The 21,274-nt window shown below is 39.2% G+C and overlaps 1 protein-coding gene across 1 annotated transcript in view; it reads right to left on the bottom strand.

The window, feature by feature from the left end:
* LOC122793688 (FAST kinase domain-containing protein 2, mitochondrial-like) overlaps positions 1–21,274 on the bottom strand; it is a 173,697-nt gene that overhangs the window by 129,926 nt on the left and 22,497 nt on the right. The window contains exon 3 of the mRNA XM_044061907.1: positions 1,998–2,101. Within this exon, the coding sequence (XP_043917842.1) occupies positions 1,998–2,101 (104 nt within the window). The remainder of the gene's footprint in view (positions 1–1,997; positions 2,102–21,274) is intronic.

The raw sequence follows: 21,274 nt of genomic DNA, 5'->3' as shown, positions 1-21,274 counted from the left end.
TTGCAATTATTGTCAGCATATTTTATTTTGAGACTCTTTTCATCAGGAATAGAAAATTTAAAGGGAAAAAACACTTCAATTGTGTATCCAAGAGGTGGTATATGGAGTTATCTGTCAATGTTGTAAGGCATTCTACATTGGAAAGACTACTCGTAAGCTTAATGAAAGAATTTATTAAGACTTGAATGACATCAAGAAAGTGAAAAACACCAATGCCTTGTATAGGCATATTTCAGCTTTTCCTCACCACCACTTCAAGTTTGTAGTGTTGGACGATATGGAATGGGCTGCAAGAGGTTTTAGTGCAGAACACCACCTCAACAGAAAGGAATTAATTTGGATGTTGATGTGTGATGCTCTTGCACCCCCTGGGCTTAATGACTGCTGTTCCATTACCCCAATCCTAAAGTTGAAAAGTATGGAGGGGTAATTCATCAGTCAGCTTTATAATTTGTTGTATATACATTGTAACATGTTTGACACTGTTTTTCACTCATACACACTTGTTTCAAATTATCAGTATATTTTCAAGTTTTTAATTAATTTTTTTAAATATTATTTGTATTGGTGGGTTTTAACCACATGACTACAGGATGTTCCTTTATATTGTGTGGTTTATGTGATTACTGCAGTTCTGATGAAGTCTTGATGCAGGACAAAAGCGCTTGACTGCTGTTTTTGCTTAATACATTTTTGGTGGTTGCTACTAGCTGTGTAGTTTATACTGGACTTGTGTGTTCCCTGGACCTCCATCAGTTTTTCATGTTTGGTTCCTGGTTTCTCTTTCTGAACTGGCAAAAATCTTCCCCATCCTACCAAAACAACTGGGTTAACTTCACCCCTGGAATCTAGTTCAGGGTTGTACTGAGGGTAGTCTAGTATACACACCACAAGCTTGAATTGTGGTTGACTCTTGCATCTGAGATAAGGGCTGAATAACTTCAGTCAGTGCCTGGTATCCATACTTCAGGTAGTCCACTGATGGTATGGCCAAATTCTGGTAACCCAGCACAAGGTACCTTGATATTAGGCCCAATATAGGGAAAACGAGCACCTGCTAGCTGTCAGGATACACAATGAATAGCGCTTAACCCCTTGTTGTTGGATTAAGCACTGAGGGAGGGATCATTTGCAGGAGGCAGTATATGTATGCCAGCATCGAATTGTCCATTGACTTCTCATCAGGGAAGCTAAAGAAGCAGAGGCTGGTGACCATTCTCTAAAGGCAAAGTACTGAATGCAATGTAGTAAGGCTCAATCTAGGTTAGCAGGACAAAAATGGAGGGTTTCTGTATAGCTCTGCCTGATTTATGGTCTACAGGATAGCCCAAGGCTGGGGCCAAATAGACTGCTACCATGCAGTCCTAGCACATAGTAAGCCCCACGCACCCTGTAAACACAACATTTCAAAAGAAAACCAGTTAGAGGCTGCTTTAGGAGTTCTTCTGAAGCAAGAAAGTCATATTCCTGCAATGCATGGGGAATTCTATTAATTCTGACCAAAACTCTGTGCAAAAAGGTGAGAATAAAACCACAAATGAACAAAACATATTGGCGTCAGTTTCGTGAATAAAACTGTGTATAGTCAGCATTGCAATATGCAATTTTTGCATTTTGAAAATGTTACTAGAATGACCTCATTCCCTACACACTCAAAGTTACAGCATTTTTATTTAATTTAATAACCCCTCTGAGGCATAATTGCATTTATCAGGGGTGACTTCAAGGGCACTGCCTGGTAAAGTAACCTGCTCACAGTCACAAAATAGGCAAAAGGAAACACAGGAAGACAGATGATGCCCATTAACAGCTCAGAGTCCCATTCCTCACGTTTAAACAATATGGTGATGAGACATACTTAGGAAATGCATATGTCAGTCGAAAGATGTAAGCAAGAAATGCAAATTAAACAAAAGTAATGATAAAAGATGAAGGAAACATAGAAATACAAGGAAAGAATCTGTAAACTTCTTAACAGCTTTTTTGCCAAATCTCACCTCAAGCCAGCTCGCAGTGCATCTACATTCTTACTGCTTTCCATTTCTTCTAAACAGCTTGCCAGAACAGACAGCGCACGCTCATGAAAATTATTGAGTTTTTCCTAAAGGAGAAATCATATCAATGTACAGTTAGGATTCACACACTAAGAACAAACTGCTCACTTAACATGACATGCATTACTGTGACAATAAGATTTTCACTCAGAGTAGGGTATGAAGACTTCGTGGCTTCTAGTCTTACACTCGCAATAATTATATTCAACAAAGGTGTCTAAAGTTCAACAGCAACCCACTAAAAGCATGCTGCACAAATCTACTGACTTGCTGCGAATTTTCCTGAAACAGATAAAATAAAAGGGCAGCTGTTAGTATTGCTACTTCACAGCACTAAGTCCTTGAATTCTGTTTTTAACCAAATTATCTCCCATGTGTGATGTGTGCATGTCCACTGTTTGCCAATATGAGTTGATCCCAAAGTCATGTTGTAAGGTATGTGTGTGTTTATAGGTGTACACCATGTATCCTCTCTTGAGGCAGACTGGCAAGTTATCCTAAATGGATTCTCTGCCTTGTACTGACCACACGCCATAACAGAATCCAGCTCCCCTATGATCCTACACTGAAAAACATTTTCTTCAAACTTTAATATATGGTAAAAAAAAATCACTTCATTAACCAGCTCTGACAGTATACCAACACCAGAAAGAGTACACATACTTAAGATCCTCTTCTTGTTGGCATTAAAATTCAGACTCTTGTTTTTCTGACTGAGACAAGGAATCTCACAAGCCTCAGAACAATGGCTGCTAGTAGGGGTAAGACACATTCCATTCCACAAAGTTCCACTTACCTCTTTCTCAGCAGACGTTTGTCACAGGCTTAAGAAATTGGGCCATTTCTGACCAGTTTTGTAAGCAGTCAAACAAATGCTTCAAAACTCAGGTCAGATGGATAGAAGCACAGATCTTCTTGAATCTAGCTGCCTCCTTGGACTGCTGTATTAAAAAGCAGTTAAAACTGCACAATAGTCAAATAACAGTTCATTTAATGTGTTTCTTATCAAGTCAATGAGTAGAGGTGTTGTCTTATTGGTTGGTGAATAGTGGATTCTGTGGTGAAAACCAAATACTATAAAGGAAAAGTTGGTAGAAATGGGGTCACCAAGAAGTTGCACATTCTACCAGCAGAAAGGTTTTTGAGGGGATAAACAGGCTGGAAGCCATACAGATTGAGCTCTTACAACTGGAAGAAGCTGATTTATATACTGAACATTCCAATGTGGTTATGTATGATGGCTCAAAGTATATGTCTGACCATTAGGAAGCCAGTGAACCAGCTAAAAACAATAAGTGTACAAGATCTGTGATGAGACAGCTGAGATGGTAAAGCAACTGCTGCAAATGAGGCAGCATTTAAATGGAATGAAAGATATGTCAAGAAAGAAAACAAATTAAAGTTGCGCAGTATTACGGAAGACAAGGAAAAAATGAATTTGAAACAATGAAAAGGAAGATGGCAGTGTGGACTACTTTTACAAAAAGATTCCCCGAGAATAGCACAAGTGAAACATCTGTCACTATCAGAGTCTGAAATTAAATATGGGCAACCAAGACCAATTTTTGATCCGTTATGAAAAATGAGTAAATTCTGTGGATGTTGAGGCAACTTGGGGGAAAACACTGTGGCAGGGAGAAATGTGTTTCTAAAGCATAACTACTCTTAAGATACAACACCTGCATTTTGTGCATGCAATACGAGAAAATAAACAGAGAATAATTAAATTTAATGTGCCACTTCTAGCTGGAGGCGGTTTACAATACCAAAGTGCTTACCTATGACAGCCTGGTGAAGCCAATGGAAAATTAAGAGAATCACCTGCAATAACAGTGCAATTGCAAGTGGAACAAAAAAAAAGACAGTCTATTGAATTAACAATTCTGACACTACAGGAGAAACAGAAGACATAAGGGAAGAGAGATTACATGCAACCAAGAAGTCTATATATGGTTAAATTGCCATATATGATAAATATATAGCAGTAAAGGAATGTATTATCCTAGTGGCTTTTTGTTGGATTGTTTTCATCACAGTTCAACCCACACACACTTCAAATGAGCAATCCAGCAGTGTGATGAAATAGACTGTACTATTTCTGAGTAGTAGAGTGGCGCATGCGATGTTGAAAATTATGAAAGGTATAATTGTTACATGGTGTGAACTAGTATCATCATGCTTATTACACTAAGACGAAGCAAGATGGCCGTAGAACTGTTCTAGTAAAAAGTAGAACTGTTCTAGTAAAAAGTAACTAGTAAAAGAAGGCAGAGTGGCCAGCTTATCCCCTGTTGGCTAGACAGATGGGTGGTAAAATTGACTTCCTCGTCAAAGCATAAGTATGTATGTGATTGGCGAAATATGTCTGCAAGGCCATAGTGACTGATGTACGGATTGTGAGAAACCTAAAAAGTGTGCTCCATCAACCAAAGCTTTCAGGATTTGGCAAACAAAAGCAATGACAAAGACAAAGTATTAAGGAAAAATATAAAGGGACTAAAAAACTACACAGCAATACTGCAACAGGGAGAAAATTAGCAGGTGCAAGAGAAGTACAAAGGAGATTAGTGACTTGGGAAGACTGGGTGATGGCATCAGCCACATACTGTCAAACAGCAACATAACTGGCATCTATACCTACTTGTTGATTGAAGGTATTTGGGAGAGCTAGGTAGCACCACATAATAGAAAAGAGAGAGGGTACAGAGAAGAATAAATGAAGATTATGACATATTTTAGTTAGAGGAAATACGAAAGAAGAGGAAAAAGGATGCAGTATAAATAAAATTGTAGATCAATTAAGAAAGGGATGGGGATAAATCGGGTCAAGATGGAATAATTTTGTATGTACCTTTCAATCAAAAGGTTGAACTGGACGTCAGAACAATATTATTGCACTGTGAATGCATATGCTCTCCATCAGTTGACTTTGGTGATGGTTGCACTAAAGGATACAAAGCTTTGCCGACATGTGACTGAAAGGAAGAGCACCTAATGTCAAGATGACTGCTGTTATACTCTTGAATTAAAAGGAAGTTCTTTGCTTAATGTCCAAAGATGGCAGAGAATGTCTGCCTATGGATGAAATCAGGACAAGTTAACAAATACAAACTAAAATATAATAAAAACTAAACTGTGTTATTTTAGCATATGAGAACTTGAAATATTCATTTGATGTTGACGGATGGACTACTTGACTATAAAGGGGGAGTTTTTTTTCACAACTAACTTTTTGGTGATCATTTGTAATCTTAGTTGGTAATCTGTTGTATGACATTTTGTTGTTTGCTCCCTCTTGCAGCCCATTTTACAGTCAAATATTGTGTGTACCACCAAATGTTGCAATCTGTAATATTGGAGATTCTGTATTAATGTCGGTTGTTGCTTTGTTCTGTTGGAATGCATTTACAACACAAAGACTCCTAAGGAAAAGAAAAAAAAAAGCTTGGATATGGACCTGGTTTTGTCCACATTAACATCTTAACTGAATATCCATGCAATGTAGCAAGTTCTCGCCAAGATTAAAGCAATTATTTATTATTAGCTCAAAACTGACTCAGTTGCAACTCTAGGCATAAAAGTTAAACTGCTTTTAAGAAAAAGGTCTTGTAAAAAAATGTGGTTCAGCAAAAGAACAGCAAGTTCACTCAGAAATCATCTGTCTAAGGTTAATGACTACCAGGAGGAGCACCACCAGTAAAGGACTTCAAAATCGGATGTACTAATACACTCAATGGAGCCGGATACTAAAACACTCAATGGAGCCGGATACTAAAACACTCAATGGAGCCGGATACTAAAAACACTCAATGGAGCCGGATACTAAAAACACTCAATGGAGCCGGATACTAAAACACTCAATGGAGCCGGATACTAAAACACTCAATGGAGCCGGATACTAAAACACTCAATGGCGTCGGATACTAAAACACTCAATGGAGCCGGATACTAAAACACTCAATGGCGTCGGACTCAATTTTTCCAAAACCTACAAATCCTATAGACATACTGGATCGCTCAGTAGAGGACTTGATTCCTCTAAAGAACACAATATTACCTTTGATGAAATTTAGTGGATGCCAACTAAACGTACTTTAAAGGAAGAATAATTCAGACCACTTTCAAAAATATCGGAGAAGTACTGCAAGAAAAAAGCCAAAACAGGACTTTACTTGCTTTCCTTTGTTAAACAGGTAAGTGAAGGGGTCCCAAGGACCCTTTTCAGCCACAACTCCTGCCATTTTGGCAAACACAATAAATAATACCGACATCATCAGAAGAACAGAACCAAACATCAGAATATTGGTATCCTTAACAGACATTAGAATGGGAGCACTGTTATAAGTCTAACAGAGAGCAAACAGAACAACATAGGCATCACCAAGGCAGTAAATAGCTAATATTCTAGCAAACACGTTTAGTTCAAATTTTCTCCAGGTTCCACAATCCCAACCACCCCATTTAATAACTATGGAACAAATCATCTTAGCCCTTTCCAAAACTAAGAATACCCAAGCCTCTCCACCAGTTAATCTCCTGAAGCCTGGAAAACTGCAATCGTAATATGCTATTACACAAAGGTGGCTAAACCACTGACCCTGGTAACTACAGATCCATTAGTCTCACTAGCCTCAGATGTAAAGCTATAGAGTGCATTATCTTTGACTTCATTAATCTGAACATTGAAAATCTTTCACCTCTAGACCCTCATCAATTTGGCTTTATCAAACGAAGGTCCTGCCTCTTTAACCTCATTAAATTTCTTTGAAAAAGTAAATGAAGCACCTCATTAAATTTCTTTGAAAAAGTAAATGAAGCAGTGGATAGTGGTTATACAGTGCATACAGCATATCCAGACGTGGTCAAGACCTTTGATACTATTCCGCATGCCAGCATTATTGACAGACTTGTAAATCTGAATATAAATCCTTATATTATACCATGAATAGTTAACTGGTTGTCTGACAAAAAACATGCGGTTAGAGTAGCATGTGCCACTTCTGAAAGCAAAACTGTTACCAGTGGTATACCACATGGCTCGGTTTTGGGCCCTTTCCTATTTGGCATAAATATTTCTCAGACCTTCAGGACAGCACTTCTATCCTATGGTTCACCAAGTCTGCATATGGCCATAAATTGATTGGTGGTGTTCAATTTTCAACTGACTCAGTTGCACCAACACAGGTTAGACCATGTTAACAATCAGTGCAAGGACAATGGTCTCAAATTAAATGTAAAAAAATGTAGCACAGTTCATTATGGTAAACAAAACCGTTTCACTTACTGTATGGGAGATGCATCCCTCCATTCAGTCAATGTCACACGTGATCTAGGCACTCTTGTTGATGATTCTTTATCATTTGACTATCACATCTTCACAACAGTTCATGGCCTAACTAAATTTCCAAATGCATTTCCACTAGATCCAAAGTCATCCCAATTCCTCTTTATTCACACCTCATCAGACCCACTACTGAACAGAATGCATCTTTTTGGCATGTATTTATCTAAACATATTACACAACTTTAGACACCTCAGAGGATTCATAATTAAAAAGATCAGTGACCTCAAAAATCTTAGTTATCAGGCGAGACTGGCAGCCCTTTCTCTGTACACACTGAGGAAGAGTTGATCCTGAAAGCTTTGCGATTTTGTTTCCTGTTTGGAATAAATGCTGCATTTTACCTCAATGTTTCCATGTTTTGGATTTTTTTTTACTACAGCCCTTTCTCTGTAGTCAGTCTCTTACAGACTCCTCCATGAAGATCTATGTCTAGCCTTTTGTGCCATGAAAGATCCAATTCCTTTGCAGAATTAATGGTACATCAGAAACTAAGGAACTGAACCTTCATCAGCAGATAAAGAAGATACGTTGGCATGACAGATTCATATTCCAGTGCATCCCTCACCTCAGGAACAAGCTTCCATTACATGCTAAGCAGAGTAGCACCCTTGCCGCCTTCAAGGTAAACACAGAAAATTGGATAGGCAGCCTCAAATTCTCTCCCAGTCTATCTTGTCTTGCCCTACTCGAGGCTAGAAGTAAATTCTGAATAGGGTTTTTTTGGCTAGACTTGAAATGATCTTGCAGACCGATTGCCTAGTACTTACCTATGAACTTATGCAAAACACAAGAGTTTTAGAGAGTATGCATATGCAATCTATTAACAACTGCAGTTAAGGAAATAACCACATATTGATATTGGCTTCAATAAAGCCTTACACAGAAAGGCACAGCAGCACAAAGTTCTGTAGCTTGCAATTGTGTACACTGCACAAGGTTAAGTACATATTCATGTAACGGAGACATATTGAAAATAGGCAGTACACTACACAGCACATTGACCTTTCCAATAAGCTTGGGCCTGGGCTGAACAAACTGCACATGGTCTGTGCCCCATAACCACAAGTGGTTATATGTATCTGCATGAGGAGAATAAGAATATCAATACATGCTGAAGCTTAATTCCATGCAGCCAGTACATAAATGGAAAAGTAATGCATGTCAACATTTACAGTGAATTTGAAATTTAAGTTGATTTATACAATGTTAAGAAAACTGAGCGCATTACATACAAATATATTTTAGCACATACCTGTAGTATCTACAATGAAGCCTTTGCTGGTAGTGTAGTTAATTTTGGTACAAACACATGCTGAAGACAGTTTAATATGATATTCGACTGACTACTCACATCCCTGAAACAACTGTTTCTATGTGAAATCTTTTTTTTTTTTCCTTGAATTTTATCATGTAAACCTTGGCTTTAGGTAACTGCCACTGTGAAGTGACACCCTGACCCCATGAACAAAAATGGGGAAAAGGGGTTATGGATGGATGGATGGATGGATGGATGGATTCATTTGCTTAATGTTTTTAGGAACGCCACTCCAGCAGACAGGTCCAGCCTGAAGGAAGTTTTCTCGGTAGCAGCCCGTTTGTAAGGAGGCATCCTTAAGAAATACAGCTTCATATCCTCTAAGAAAATCTCTTAAGTCCTTAGAGTTGGGCTAGATGAAAAACAAAGTGTACAAATTGTTCATCTCCTTAAACTGGGCTTTTCAGGGAAGGAAGAAGTGCACTGTTGACTCAAAAAAAGGCATTACCTACAAATACTGCAAGTGCAGAAAAAAAGAGAAAAAGCAGCAAGCCAGACGACTGACACTTACTTTTTGTTGGGTCAACAGTATTCCCATGGAACTCAAGTACAATGGCTTCTCTGAAAGGTAAGGTAGAAGAAGGGTGAACCAGATGTGACAGGGCCAGTAAAGTGCTACCAGAATGACTTTTACCTTTGCAGAGTTTTGCCTTCCAATCAAATTCCATCAGAGGAATTGAAAAAAGGAGCAAGGGATTTCAGCTGGCCCACTTGTAGTCTAGCATTTCTTTCAGGGATTTATTGCACAACTACTCTTTACAAGCTTTAGTAATCTACACATATGGCTTAGGCTACTGCAGCAGTGATCAGTATGACAAACACTAGTACAGTTGTGTAAGCAAACGTACCATAACAGTAGATGTTTGAAGCGATCACAGCTGCAGTAGCCACTCCTCCCCCCACTCCCGCCCCCCTTATTTTTTTATACATTTTTGTTTGCCAGGGAGGACATTCATACTTCCCCAACCTCTTAGTGCAAGAAATCTGGACAAAGCTCAAAATAATGGGGGGACAACGGCTCCAAAACAGGGACTTATTTTAAATATTTTTATAAATTTAGAATGTTGCTAGAACAGGTCACGTGTTGGCATGTATTTTCTGAAGCATATGAAGTCCAAAACTCAAATGCATGTCATTATTTGATGACTTCAATCATTAGCGATTTGCCAGAAAACAACACATTTTATGAGAAAGAGACCAAAAGTTTGAGGCAAAAATCTGGACAGTTGAGAGTATGAGGGCACTGCTTTTTATACACCTACCACTGACCTCTTTTTTCAGGGCTCTCATCTCCCTCTTTCAGTTGACATGAAAGCTCTGAAGGGCTTGACACCCAGACCACAGATTTTCTCCCTACCTAGCTCGAGCTTTCAACAGTCTGGGTGCATACAAGGTGCCACACAAGTGTTAGAAGTTGGTTGATTGTTACATCCTATGCAGGATATAAACCGTACATCTTAGGCTACTGCGGACTGTGATCTAATGCTGAACATCAGGGAGGACGGAGATATGATGATGTTTAGTTTGATACAGTTAGAGGTTCAGAGTCTACAACTATATTGGGATGATGAAAAATACTAATTCAGACAACTACAAACATAAAATAATAAAGAAATCAAGCACGAGGGCAGGGTGAACACTATTTCTTCCCTTCCTAACCCTTCAGTAAAATACCTTCCTGGAGAGCCAAGCAGAAACCATCAAATCTTGGATTTAAAAAGGCACACAATATTAATTAAATCAATTACATATCATGAAATACTCACAATATCGCATCTATTCATAAAATTTAAGTTTGAATGTTGCATGGATTATATGCTTAAATAAAGGGAAATTTTGCTTCACAGGGTGATGATGACTTTATTCCTGAATCTAACTTTGTTGTTTGAATGTTGCATGGATTATATGCTTAAATAAAGGGAAATTTTGCTTCACAGGGTGATGATGACTTTATTCCCGAATCTAACTTTGTTGATTTTATTATATGGAGTACTTATTTTTATGGAAAAGGAAGTTGCAGAGTAAGGTTTGGCTTAATTCAGAAGGCAAGGCACATATCAGCTTGGAAGGGTCTACAAATCATAGACCATCAGGACAGGGTTTTTAGTTCACCTCATTAAAAAACGGCTATTTAAACCTTGGATACGTCTGGTTATAAAATGTTAGGGTCTCTTCTAGCTGGGAGAGTTGTTTAGTGCTATACATGCCAAAAGTGAAATGGGATGGATTTGGATCTGGATGAGAACCCATGACAAAAGGAGAGGTAGAAGGATTTTCTGACAGTATTGAAGACAAGTTGAACTTAAGGAAAACTTGTTGTCTACAGTAGGCTCCCTCTTATCCGGTCTCTCTGGGACCGGACATTAGGCTGGATAAATAAATGGCTGGTTAATCAAAAATGCATACAAAATAGCATTTATAGGTTATAATCAACTAGGAAAAATAGGATTTGTATTAGTGTGCAGTTTTCTAATGAATATGAAGTCTAAAACACAAATGTTTGTCATTATTTAGCCCAGAGGAGTCTACTGTAATTAGTTTCTAAATTTCAGATCATTGTGTCATTTTTAAGCCGAATTCCATTTATGCAATACCGTGCTAGGGCAGAAGTTTCAACAAAGATGACTACACCATATTTAGGGTAAGAACTTGATTAGAAGACCAGTTATTAGTGTGATCGAGGCCTTGCTGGATTATTAATGAATTAGTGGGGAAAATCTAGATGATTTGTCAATTGCAATCATCGGTGAATTATAATTAGGCAAAGGTTATTAGCACTTAACTGTACAAATGGATTACAAAGCACAGTGATACAAGGACAGAACCTTGAGGGACACCACTAATTACCTTCTGCCCTTTCTTTTTTTTTTCTTTTTTTTTTTTTTTTTGAGAGGGTACCATTTATTCTTATGGAGTGCTTTCTGTTTGACTGAAGATGTTCAGGAAAGGTTTGTCTAGGTGATTCTGACACTTTTAGGCATCTAATCCTACGTTGGTGTTATTGTAGGTTTTAGACGTGACAGCTGAATCTTGCTCAATACTGATGATGTCAGGGGTAGCCCGAACTATCGTGTGAAGACCGAGGGGTGCAGTAGGTGGAGTGAAATTAGAGCTGAATTTTCTCAGCTCAGCCAGCATGTTGGCTACGGATTTTGGGTCAGTGTGGGTAAAACAATTCTATTAGTTCAGAGCATGGCAGGATATTACTGTAGATTGTGTATACATAGCTAAAAATAGCCTTAAGGTAGTCTTTACTGTTTGTGGTTATCTTTTGCTCTAGGCACCCTTGGTATTTCTCACAGCATTTTTGAATTCCTTAATAATTTGATTAAGTTTTATGAGCCAAGAGTGAGCAAGATTTATGTGAGCTAGGACATGTGTTTCTTGCTTTATAATCTGTTGATTCTATTATCCCACCAGATTGGATATTTGTTTGAATTTAATGATTCACATATGATGAAGAGTGGATTTTATACATCATAAAATTGACATCCCAGCCCCACGCAAGTGATGTTCAGGGATGAAAGGTGATTGTACTACTTAGATTTAATGTATCAACTTAGACTTAATTTATCAACTTTTAATGTAACAGGTTGGTTTTGCTGAATTACCTGAATGTACATGGATTATTGAGACAGCGCACATAGTCTTAAGACAAAAGTAACGGCTAAATCGTGGACTTTAACTAGAGAAGGGAAAACCTGTGAGGCATGAACAAATGGCATGGGAGTTTATTAAGACGAGGTTTAGGAATCCAGTAGGGACATCATAATGATATATGACCTTTAAACGGGTATTCAGTAGCAGCCGTCTTACAGCTACTCAAAAGAATGCCAAGGACAACATTGATTAGCAATAGCAATAAAGCACTTTAAGCTGTAATTAGTAAGATAAGGCAATACCTAAACTCGATAACAGACCAAGTACTACAGTTTACACTGTGATGTATATGACAATTTTTCTTCCAGTTTCTTATTATAAGCTGCATACTAGAATACTATCCTTACCAAATGGTATATGTGTATGTATACTTATGTTCATACATATGGGCCAATGCAATCAGTTTTTTTCTGGGAGAATACACTTTTACTAACAGATGGATAGTCTGGACTTTCTGACTTCCTCGGAGATGTTTTCCTGATATTGTTCTTATCGTCTGTCCCTGTCTCTTCCTCTCTCTTCAGTGTTCACTGGTTTTAAAACAAAATCTTTATGACGTCTCCAGCTTTCCCAAAAGGATGCTCAATTCCCCTGTGGATTTTTCAATGAACTTTGATTTTTCTCATGACTCTGATGAATACTCCTCTGCATGACTTTTCAGAAAGACCTTCCTAACTACCCAGGACAGCTACTTCATGCGATACAAGAACCTCCTACTGGTAGATTTCCTAAACTTCATACAAAACGTTTAATGTGACACCGGTACAAAGAGAACATATGTGACATGCCTACAAAGAAGTGAACACAGGTTGGGCAAATATTACATATTGATGGTTACTGTAGCTCAATGTGTGTGTGTGTGCCCCTAAGAAACCTCCTGTGGGCATGCACAAGTGTATTGAGTACTCAGCATGTGCAAGTCAGTGTGCGATTTTGTAGTTAGCTGTTGAGATGTAAACATGCATGTGTGTAAGCTCTGTTAATCAGTTCATTTATGTTTATTGATGCTGCTATCCATATATGTTTTTATATAATAAAGCATCTTAAACAAACTACCTCACTTTGCTTGTCTTCCAAGTGTAGAGGGACGAGTGACATGGTGTCAGAAGCGGCATATCTAATGGCCAGAAGGAACTCAGTTTCGCTACTTTGACTTCGAGAGGTATATACAAGAGAAGTGGACCATCCTTGCTACATGCATAATTCGCAAAAATAGGTCAGAAAGAAATTTCTAGTGTTAAAACTTGCTCAAACTATTTTTTATTTGCAAAATATGAAGTGAAGCATAGAGGCTGCTCTAAATTATATTAAAATAAGTCAAAAAGTCCAATATTGCTAGAATTATTCAAATTACTACAGAAAATGCTTTGAAATAAAGTCTGAATTGCATAAAATGAATAAAATACGGGGAGACAACTGCATTTTTACTACGCATGTACTTTTTTCACATTTACTGAGGCTATCTGAGTTATTAGAAGTGTATGAAGTGTTTGCATGTTTGTGGAGTGTTACAGTAAAGTTGTTTCACAAACAGCCATTTCAGAGCATATTTCGCAAAGTACAGTATTTCAAAAAGTTTGTGCATTTGTGTGTTACTGCAAGCTGCAGAGAGGGAACTTGTTCATACAATAATTACAAGGGCCATATTTTCAGAGTACTTGTGCATACTTTGATGACATGGCTGAAGGTTTTCGAAAACTAAGTCCACTAGTGTTTGATAATATTGCTGAGAAGTGGAGAGTGTTTGAGCAAGAGTATGGCATTGTTATTGCATTTTCTGATAAAGATGACCGTACAAAAGGCATTTATTCTACTTAATTTAGCTGGTTCAGATGCCCATAGAAAAAGAACATTCATTTGTGTATGCACCTGCTATCTATGCTGGAGAGGTGGAAAACAGTCATACTGTTGTACAGGCCAAGTCAAGGGAGGACCCCCCCCCCCCCCCCCCGAGTGCTTAAAATGTAAATTTTGAGAAAAGTGTAACCCCCCCCCCCCCCCCAAGACAAATGCTGCAATGAAGACACTTATTTTACACAAGGGATCAAAAGCCTGGAGAATCTTTTGCAGCACATACAACTTGCCTGACAAAAAAAAGCTAAAATCTGCAGATTTGGTGATTTAAGAGACGAGTTAATAATGGACAGACTTGTGTGTGGTATTAAAAATGACGCGGTGAGACAAAGATTTTGCTTTGTGACAGCGATTTAACTTTGAATAAGGCCACTGAGATTTGTCAGATATATGAGCTGACAGATATGCTTACAAATAAGAATAACTTTAGAAGTTACTGCAGCAAAGCTCATGTTGCTAGTATGCAGCATGTTATTAAAAGAAACAGGCCCAAGAACATGACAGCAACTGTATTCTCTGCCACATCCACTGGTAAACCCCAGAGCTTTCTAGGAAGTTCCAGAGTTCGCACAGCCTCTGAAGTATAGAGTAAGTCAGCAAACTCAAAGCATGGACCCCAACCTAGTTTCATTGCAAACTGTCATAATTGTGGTAACAGTCATGAATCTAAAAGAGAAAAGTACTTATCTTTTGGTCAACAGTGCCACAAATGTAATAAATGGAATAATTTCAAAAGCTTTTGTAAATCAAAAGAAGGTGTGCTGTCTTTTACTAAAAGGGAACATTTTAGGAAACAAGTTGATCAATTAGACAACAGTAATATGGCATCAACTACTTTTTATGTTGATTGGGTCAGTGCTTAATAAAACAGTCAATGCAGTAGATTTATGGGCAAAGAATGAAGTATTTTGTACTGTTCGGATAAATGGCAAACCCATAGAGCTCAAAGCAGATACTGGCTCAAATTGCAATGTTACTTCTGCTGAAACATTTGCTAGAGTATGGGCTGGTGAAAGGTTTGATTTGGCAAAGTGTGCGAAACGTGTTTCTTATGGTGGTGAAGAGTCAAACTGAAGACTCAGTCATACTTTCACATTGCTCTGCAGGCAGAAGTTACAACTTATTACTTTATGTGGTCAAGAGACACAGTCAGTCATTATTAGGTCTCGGAGACAGTTTGAAAATGGGAAAATTCATTTAACAAGGAAGTTCACCATGCTAGCTTCCAAGACCACTACTCTAATTTTGCTCAGTCTATTTTTTACTACCTATGCTGATCTTTTCGAAGACAAGCTAGGCAAACTTCCAGTTGTGTACTCCATGAAGTTAGACCCAGATGTCAGTCCAGTTATCAGGCCAGCACATAAAGTTCCAACAACCATGCAGGACAGAGTCAAGGCCGAGTTAGATAAAATGGCGCAACAAGGTGTGATTTGTCCAGTTGAAAAGTACAGTTTTGTACCCATCATAAATGTAGATGTTAGAGTGTCTTCACTGCTGCAGTCATTACATTTGGGTTATCCTGCTGTCAGGCGGTCCCCGCAGTTGGCCAGAGTTTCAAAGTCTTGGTCTGGCATCAGTTGCTGTCGCTTCCTCCCTGACGTCAGTGAGACAGGGGTATAAAAGAAGCAGCCAACGCCATTTTCTTCAGTTTTTCTTGCCCCAGATGTCAGGTGCCCCCAAAAAGATAGGCAATACATATTGCTTACAAAACATGCTGCTGCTGCTGTGTCTTTCGGCTTTTCCCGGTTAGGGGTCGCCACAGCTGAACTCCGGTCCGCTAATGACTGGTAGTTGATGTTTACATACTGAGTTACCAGCTCGGATGCACAACCTTCAATGAAGGTATGCCCATTCACGCAGGTCTCCACGCAGAAGACAATCTAGCTGAGAATCGAGCCAGACAGCGTCTTACTGTGAGGCGACAACGGTACCACAGCACAAAACATGCAATAAGGTAAAAAACAAAACCTTCAGTAACCAGCAAATACATCACATAGGTAGAATAGTGTAGCAAGTTATAGATAAGACCCAGCTAAAAAAGAGGGGATGGCGGGTGGGTAGCCAGGACTGCAGCAGTGAAGTCACTCGAACATCTACATTTATGGTAGGTACAAAACTGTACTATGTTCCTCATGTTTCACTGCTGCAGTCATTACACTTGGGTTGAATCCCAAAGCTGAGTCAGGGTGGCTGGTTCTATAGAGGATTTGGTGTGGCTATGAGGCCCTGCAGCACTGCAGTGGCAAAGCCAGCTCTGGATCTAGAGTAAAGAGGCAGGTGGTAATGCTTGGTAAAGGTGTGCACTGAACTCCAAGTTGCAGCTTCCAAGATATCTTTGGTAGGCACTCCTCTAAGATAGGCAGTTGAAGTGGCCGTTGCCCTGGTGGAATGTGGCCTAATGTTACTAGGTACAGGTTTCCCATGCTGTGTGTAGCAGAAACGGATACAGTGTCCTATCCACTTTGAAATGGTCTGCTTTGAAATTGCCTTTCCCTGTGATCATGCAGCTTAGGATACAAACAATTGTTCAGTTTTTCTGGAAGCTTTTGTTTTGTCCAAGTAGAAGCGTAATTGCCTGTTTATGTCCAAGGAATGTAGAAGTCTCTCCCCTTTATTCTGGGGATTTGGATAAAAAGTTGGCAAGTGAATAGTGTGGTTAAGAGCCACACTGGATACCACCTTAGGCATAAAAGAAGGGTTTGTTCTTAAAGAAATCCTGTCTTGGTGGAAAATGATGAAAGGCTCCACTGCCATTAGTGCCTGTAGTTCTGAGACTCTTCGTGCTGAGGTTATTGCCAGAAGCAGAGCAGTTTTCCATGATATGTATTTTAATTCTGCTGAATTGGCTGGCTCAAAAGGAGGTAAAGTGAGCTTTTCCAAGACAAAATTGAGGTCCTAAGTATGTGTTGGTGCTCTCCGGAATGGTCTTATGTTTTTAGCCCCTCTAAGGTACTGTTTTAGTAATGGATGAGAGAAAATAGTAGGATCTGTGTTGTAATGAGCCGAGATGGCAGAAGCGTGAATCTTAATGGATGAGAAGGATAGTCCTTTGTCCAGCATCTCAGTTAAGTATTGTAGTACCTGAGGAATGTTAGGGACAAGAGGGTCAAGGCTTTGAGCCTGGTTCCAGGCACATAATCTCTTCCACTTTTCTGAATAAGATTTCCTGGTGCTAGGCCTCCTGGCCTCCAAAATGATATCCATAACAGCTTTAGAGAGAGCTGTTGTCTGTTTGGCTAATGAATCTGCCATGCAGCCAGGTTTAAGGTTTTGAGCTGATTGTGCAGGATCGGATTGTTTTATTGAGTCAGTAGGGGTGAAATTTGAGGCAAAATCCAAGGTGGGCCTTGAGCTAAGTTCTTTAAGATTGGGTACCAGTGCTGGCGTGGCCAGTCTGGAGCAATCAGAATCATCTGTTTTTCTTGTCTGGCTTTTAGGAGTACCTTTGAAAGGAGAGGCAGTGGTGGGAAGGCATAAACATTTAGGCTTTTCCAGCTGAACAAAAGAGCATCCACTTTCCATGCTTGTGTGTGATAAGTCCTTGTGCAGAATTTTTGTAGTTGGCAATTCAGTGGGGAGGCAAAAAGATCTATGTCCAAGCACCCCCATTTTTGCATTATCATGCTGAAGACTTGTGGATTTAATTTCCACTCGTGAGGATCCATGATGTTTCTGCTTAAGTCGTCTGCCAGAGTATTTTTCTTTCCTGGCAGGAATTGTGCTTGCAGATGAACTTGAAAAGTTAGAGCTGTGTTCCACAAGGTCATGGCTTGTCTGCATAGGGGGTAAGAATGAGTGCCCCCCTTGCTTGTTTATGTACCACATTACTGTGGTGTTGTCTGTCTTTAATAATAATTGTCCTGGATGTAGAAGGTCCTTGAAAGCTGTTAGGGCATTTTGTACAGCCAACATCTCTTTTTGATTGATGTGAAGATGCATTTGGTCTGTGGTCCATTTGCCCTGAATGCATTTTCCTGCCATGTGTGCTCCCCAGGCGTAATCCGAAGCATCTGTTGTTAAAGTCTGCCTGGCTGTGGGAAGAGTGAAAGGCTGACCCTTGTTGTGGTGACATGCCTGTGCCCACCATCGAAACTCCTGTTGTAGGCAGGGAATTAGTGGTATTACTGGTTTCCAAGCTGTGAGAGTGTTGAGTCCAAACACTTTTTAGGTACCATTGTAATTTCCTCATATGTAGTCTGGCATATGGAATTAGTAGTATGCAGGATGCCATGAATCCCAAGGCCTGCAGAATTTTTCTTGCAGGGAGTTGGGACTTTTGTTGCCATCAACTGAAAATACTGAGTCAGTTGTCCTTGTTTGTCTGGCGTGAGATAAGCCATCTGGGCAGTTGTATTTAAGCTGGCACCCAGGAATATTATCTCTTGTGAGGGCACTAGTTTTGACTTCTTTTTGTTTACTGCGCACCCTAGGCAAATTAACAACCTTTTTACAAATGCCAGATGCTTTAGAAGAATGTTCTTGCTTTCTGCTTGAAATCAGGCAGTCGTCCAGGTATGGATATATTTGAATCCCTTTTTGTCTGCAAAATGCAATTACTGGTGCCAGGCACTTTGTGAAGACCCTGGGTGCAGTAGATAAGCCAAAGGGCAGTGCAGAGAATTGGTAGTGCATTGAACCAGCTATGAATCTGAGGTATCTTTTGCAAATTTGTCTGATAGGGACATGCAGGTATGCCTCTTTGAGGTCCAAAGTAACCAGCCAAGCTTTCTTGCCCAACATGGAAAGGAGCTGCTGTAGTGTCAACATTTTGAATTTCGGAACATCCAGGCAAGTATTTAGAGTAGAAAGGTCTAGAATGGGTCTCCAAGCTTTGTCCTTTCTGGGGACCAGGAAGAGTCTTGAGTAAAATCCTTGTCCTTGTTCCTGCTGTGGCACTTTCTGAATAGCTCTCATGTCCATGAGGGCTGTAATTTGCTTTTGTGCCTCTGCCCATTGATTTTGTGGCAGGTCTGGCATTCCTTTTAGCCTTGGTAAAGTGTGAAAGTGGAACCTGTAACCTTGAGACACAATATTCAGCACCCATTTGTCTTGGGTGATTGCTTGCTAGTTTTGTGAAAAAAGTGCTAGTTCCCCCCTAAGGGAGCTGTCAAAATGGAAGAGCTTGGCATTGCAAGGAGGGAGTCATTGGGACTGTTTCCTGTAAGGTTGTGACTTGTCCTCACCTCCTTTTGGGGTTGAAGCACCCCACTGTCGTCGTCTGTAAGAGCCTTGGGGCTGAGATCTGCCTCTTGGGCATCTGAATCTGCCTCTTTGTGGCCTGTCTGACACTGGAAAGGACCATTTTTTTGTAGGCCAATTCCTGCTAAATCGAGGTGGCTGTACCTGTAAGAAATCCTTCACTGTTTGCATAGATTTTGCCTTATCTTCCATTTTCTTTAATACCTCTTCTGCCTTAACACCAAATAAAATATTTTGCTGTAAAGGAGCATCCAATAATTTTCCCTTAACATCACAGATCCCGTAACTGCTGCTCTACAAGAAGCCCCTAATGAATCAAAACCACATTGCAAAGTATGTTTTCCCACTTGCTCAGCTGCATGCAATAAATCCTGCATTTCCTTATAATCAGGTTGTTCTGCACTTGTACTCATTTTCTGTTTTAACTGAGACAGTAAATATTGTTGATATTTAAGCATGTGAAACTGGCAATTTAAAGCCCTCACTGCTAAAGTTGCAGAGGTGTACACTTTCTTCCCCCATCTGCCTAACGCTCTAGAATCCCTCAAACTAGATAAACCAAAGAGCAGAATGAAGAGGCACACTCAAGAATTAATGTTAAGCGCTTTTCGTTTATGCCACAACATAAACTTCATCAGAGATTTTAAAAGCACAATTAGTACATTTAAATACAAAAGCATAACCAATCAGAATAAGTTTAGACATAATTCTTATTTTAAAAAGACAGTACATTAAAACAATGAAGCAATGAAACACCACCACCTTCTTATCTAAATATGTAGTACTATAAGCCCTACATGAAGTGTAAAACTAGTGTATTTACAAGGATGAAGTGTGAAAATAAAAGGTATATATATATACAGGAAAATTTAACGTTTTAAACTTCTTAGTTTTAAAATACTACTGATGACACATCCTTCATTTAAACCTGGCAAGTTGTAGGCATTAAGCCTAATTTGCCAGGCTAACTCCAACTCTTCAAGTTTCAGAGCATCAGGACCACCTCTAACATCTCTCTGCACTTGATCTATAACTATAAACTTAAACCTGTGGTTAGAAAATTGAGCAACATGCTTGGCCAGGGCATTTTCCATTTTCCCTTTCTTTATTGCATATAAGTGTTCGTATACTCGGTTGCGGAGTTTCCTCTCAGTTTTGCCTACATAAAATGCAGGACAAAATTGACATAACGCAAGATAAACGACTAGGGTGGAGTTACAGTTGTTCCTCCATCTCAGTGTAAAATGTAGATCGTTAACACTAAACCTGTTGGATTCCAACATGTACGAACAATAATTACAGGATTGGCACTTGTACATGACAGGAGTCTTGACTGTGATGTTCTTAGACTCACAATAGTCTTTAAGGTTCCTACCTCTCCTGTATATAACTATAGGGAAATCACCTACACTATTTGAAACTTGGTGGTCACCTTTAAAGAGTTCCCAATTTTTCAACAAAATCTTAATACACCTGGCACTGTCCAGGTTGTAAGTAGTTATAAAAGACGTGGGTAATTCATTCACTACTTGATTTTGTATGATACTAGTTCTTGAATTAGATGGTGAGTTAGATAAATCACCCGTATTGTTAGATAGAACCACATTTCTATTCAAAAGTGGAATGTAAAACAAAGACTGACGTTTCAACGACACTTCGTCGATAATCTCATTAATCAATAGTTCAGGGTAACCTCGTGCTAAAAACATACACTTCATAAATTCACATTCATTACTGAAGTCACTGTCAGCTGTAATTATCCGAGCTCTAGAATCCCTGTCAGAGGAAACTGGATTTTTAGCCGTGGAAGCCTTTAACCCTTTGGGACCCTGGGAAATAGTTTC

Source organism: Protopterus annectens, chromosome 2.part0, assembly GCF_019279795.1.
Source record: "Protopterus annectens isolate FY-2018-M chromosome 2.part0, PAN1.0, whole genome shotgun sequence".
In the NCBI taxonomy this organism is placed as follows: Eukaryota; Metazoa; Chordata; order Ceratodontiformes; family Protopteridae; genus Protopterus; species Protopterus annectens.
This window is presented reverse-complemented; position numbering and strand designations above follow the sequence as displayed.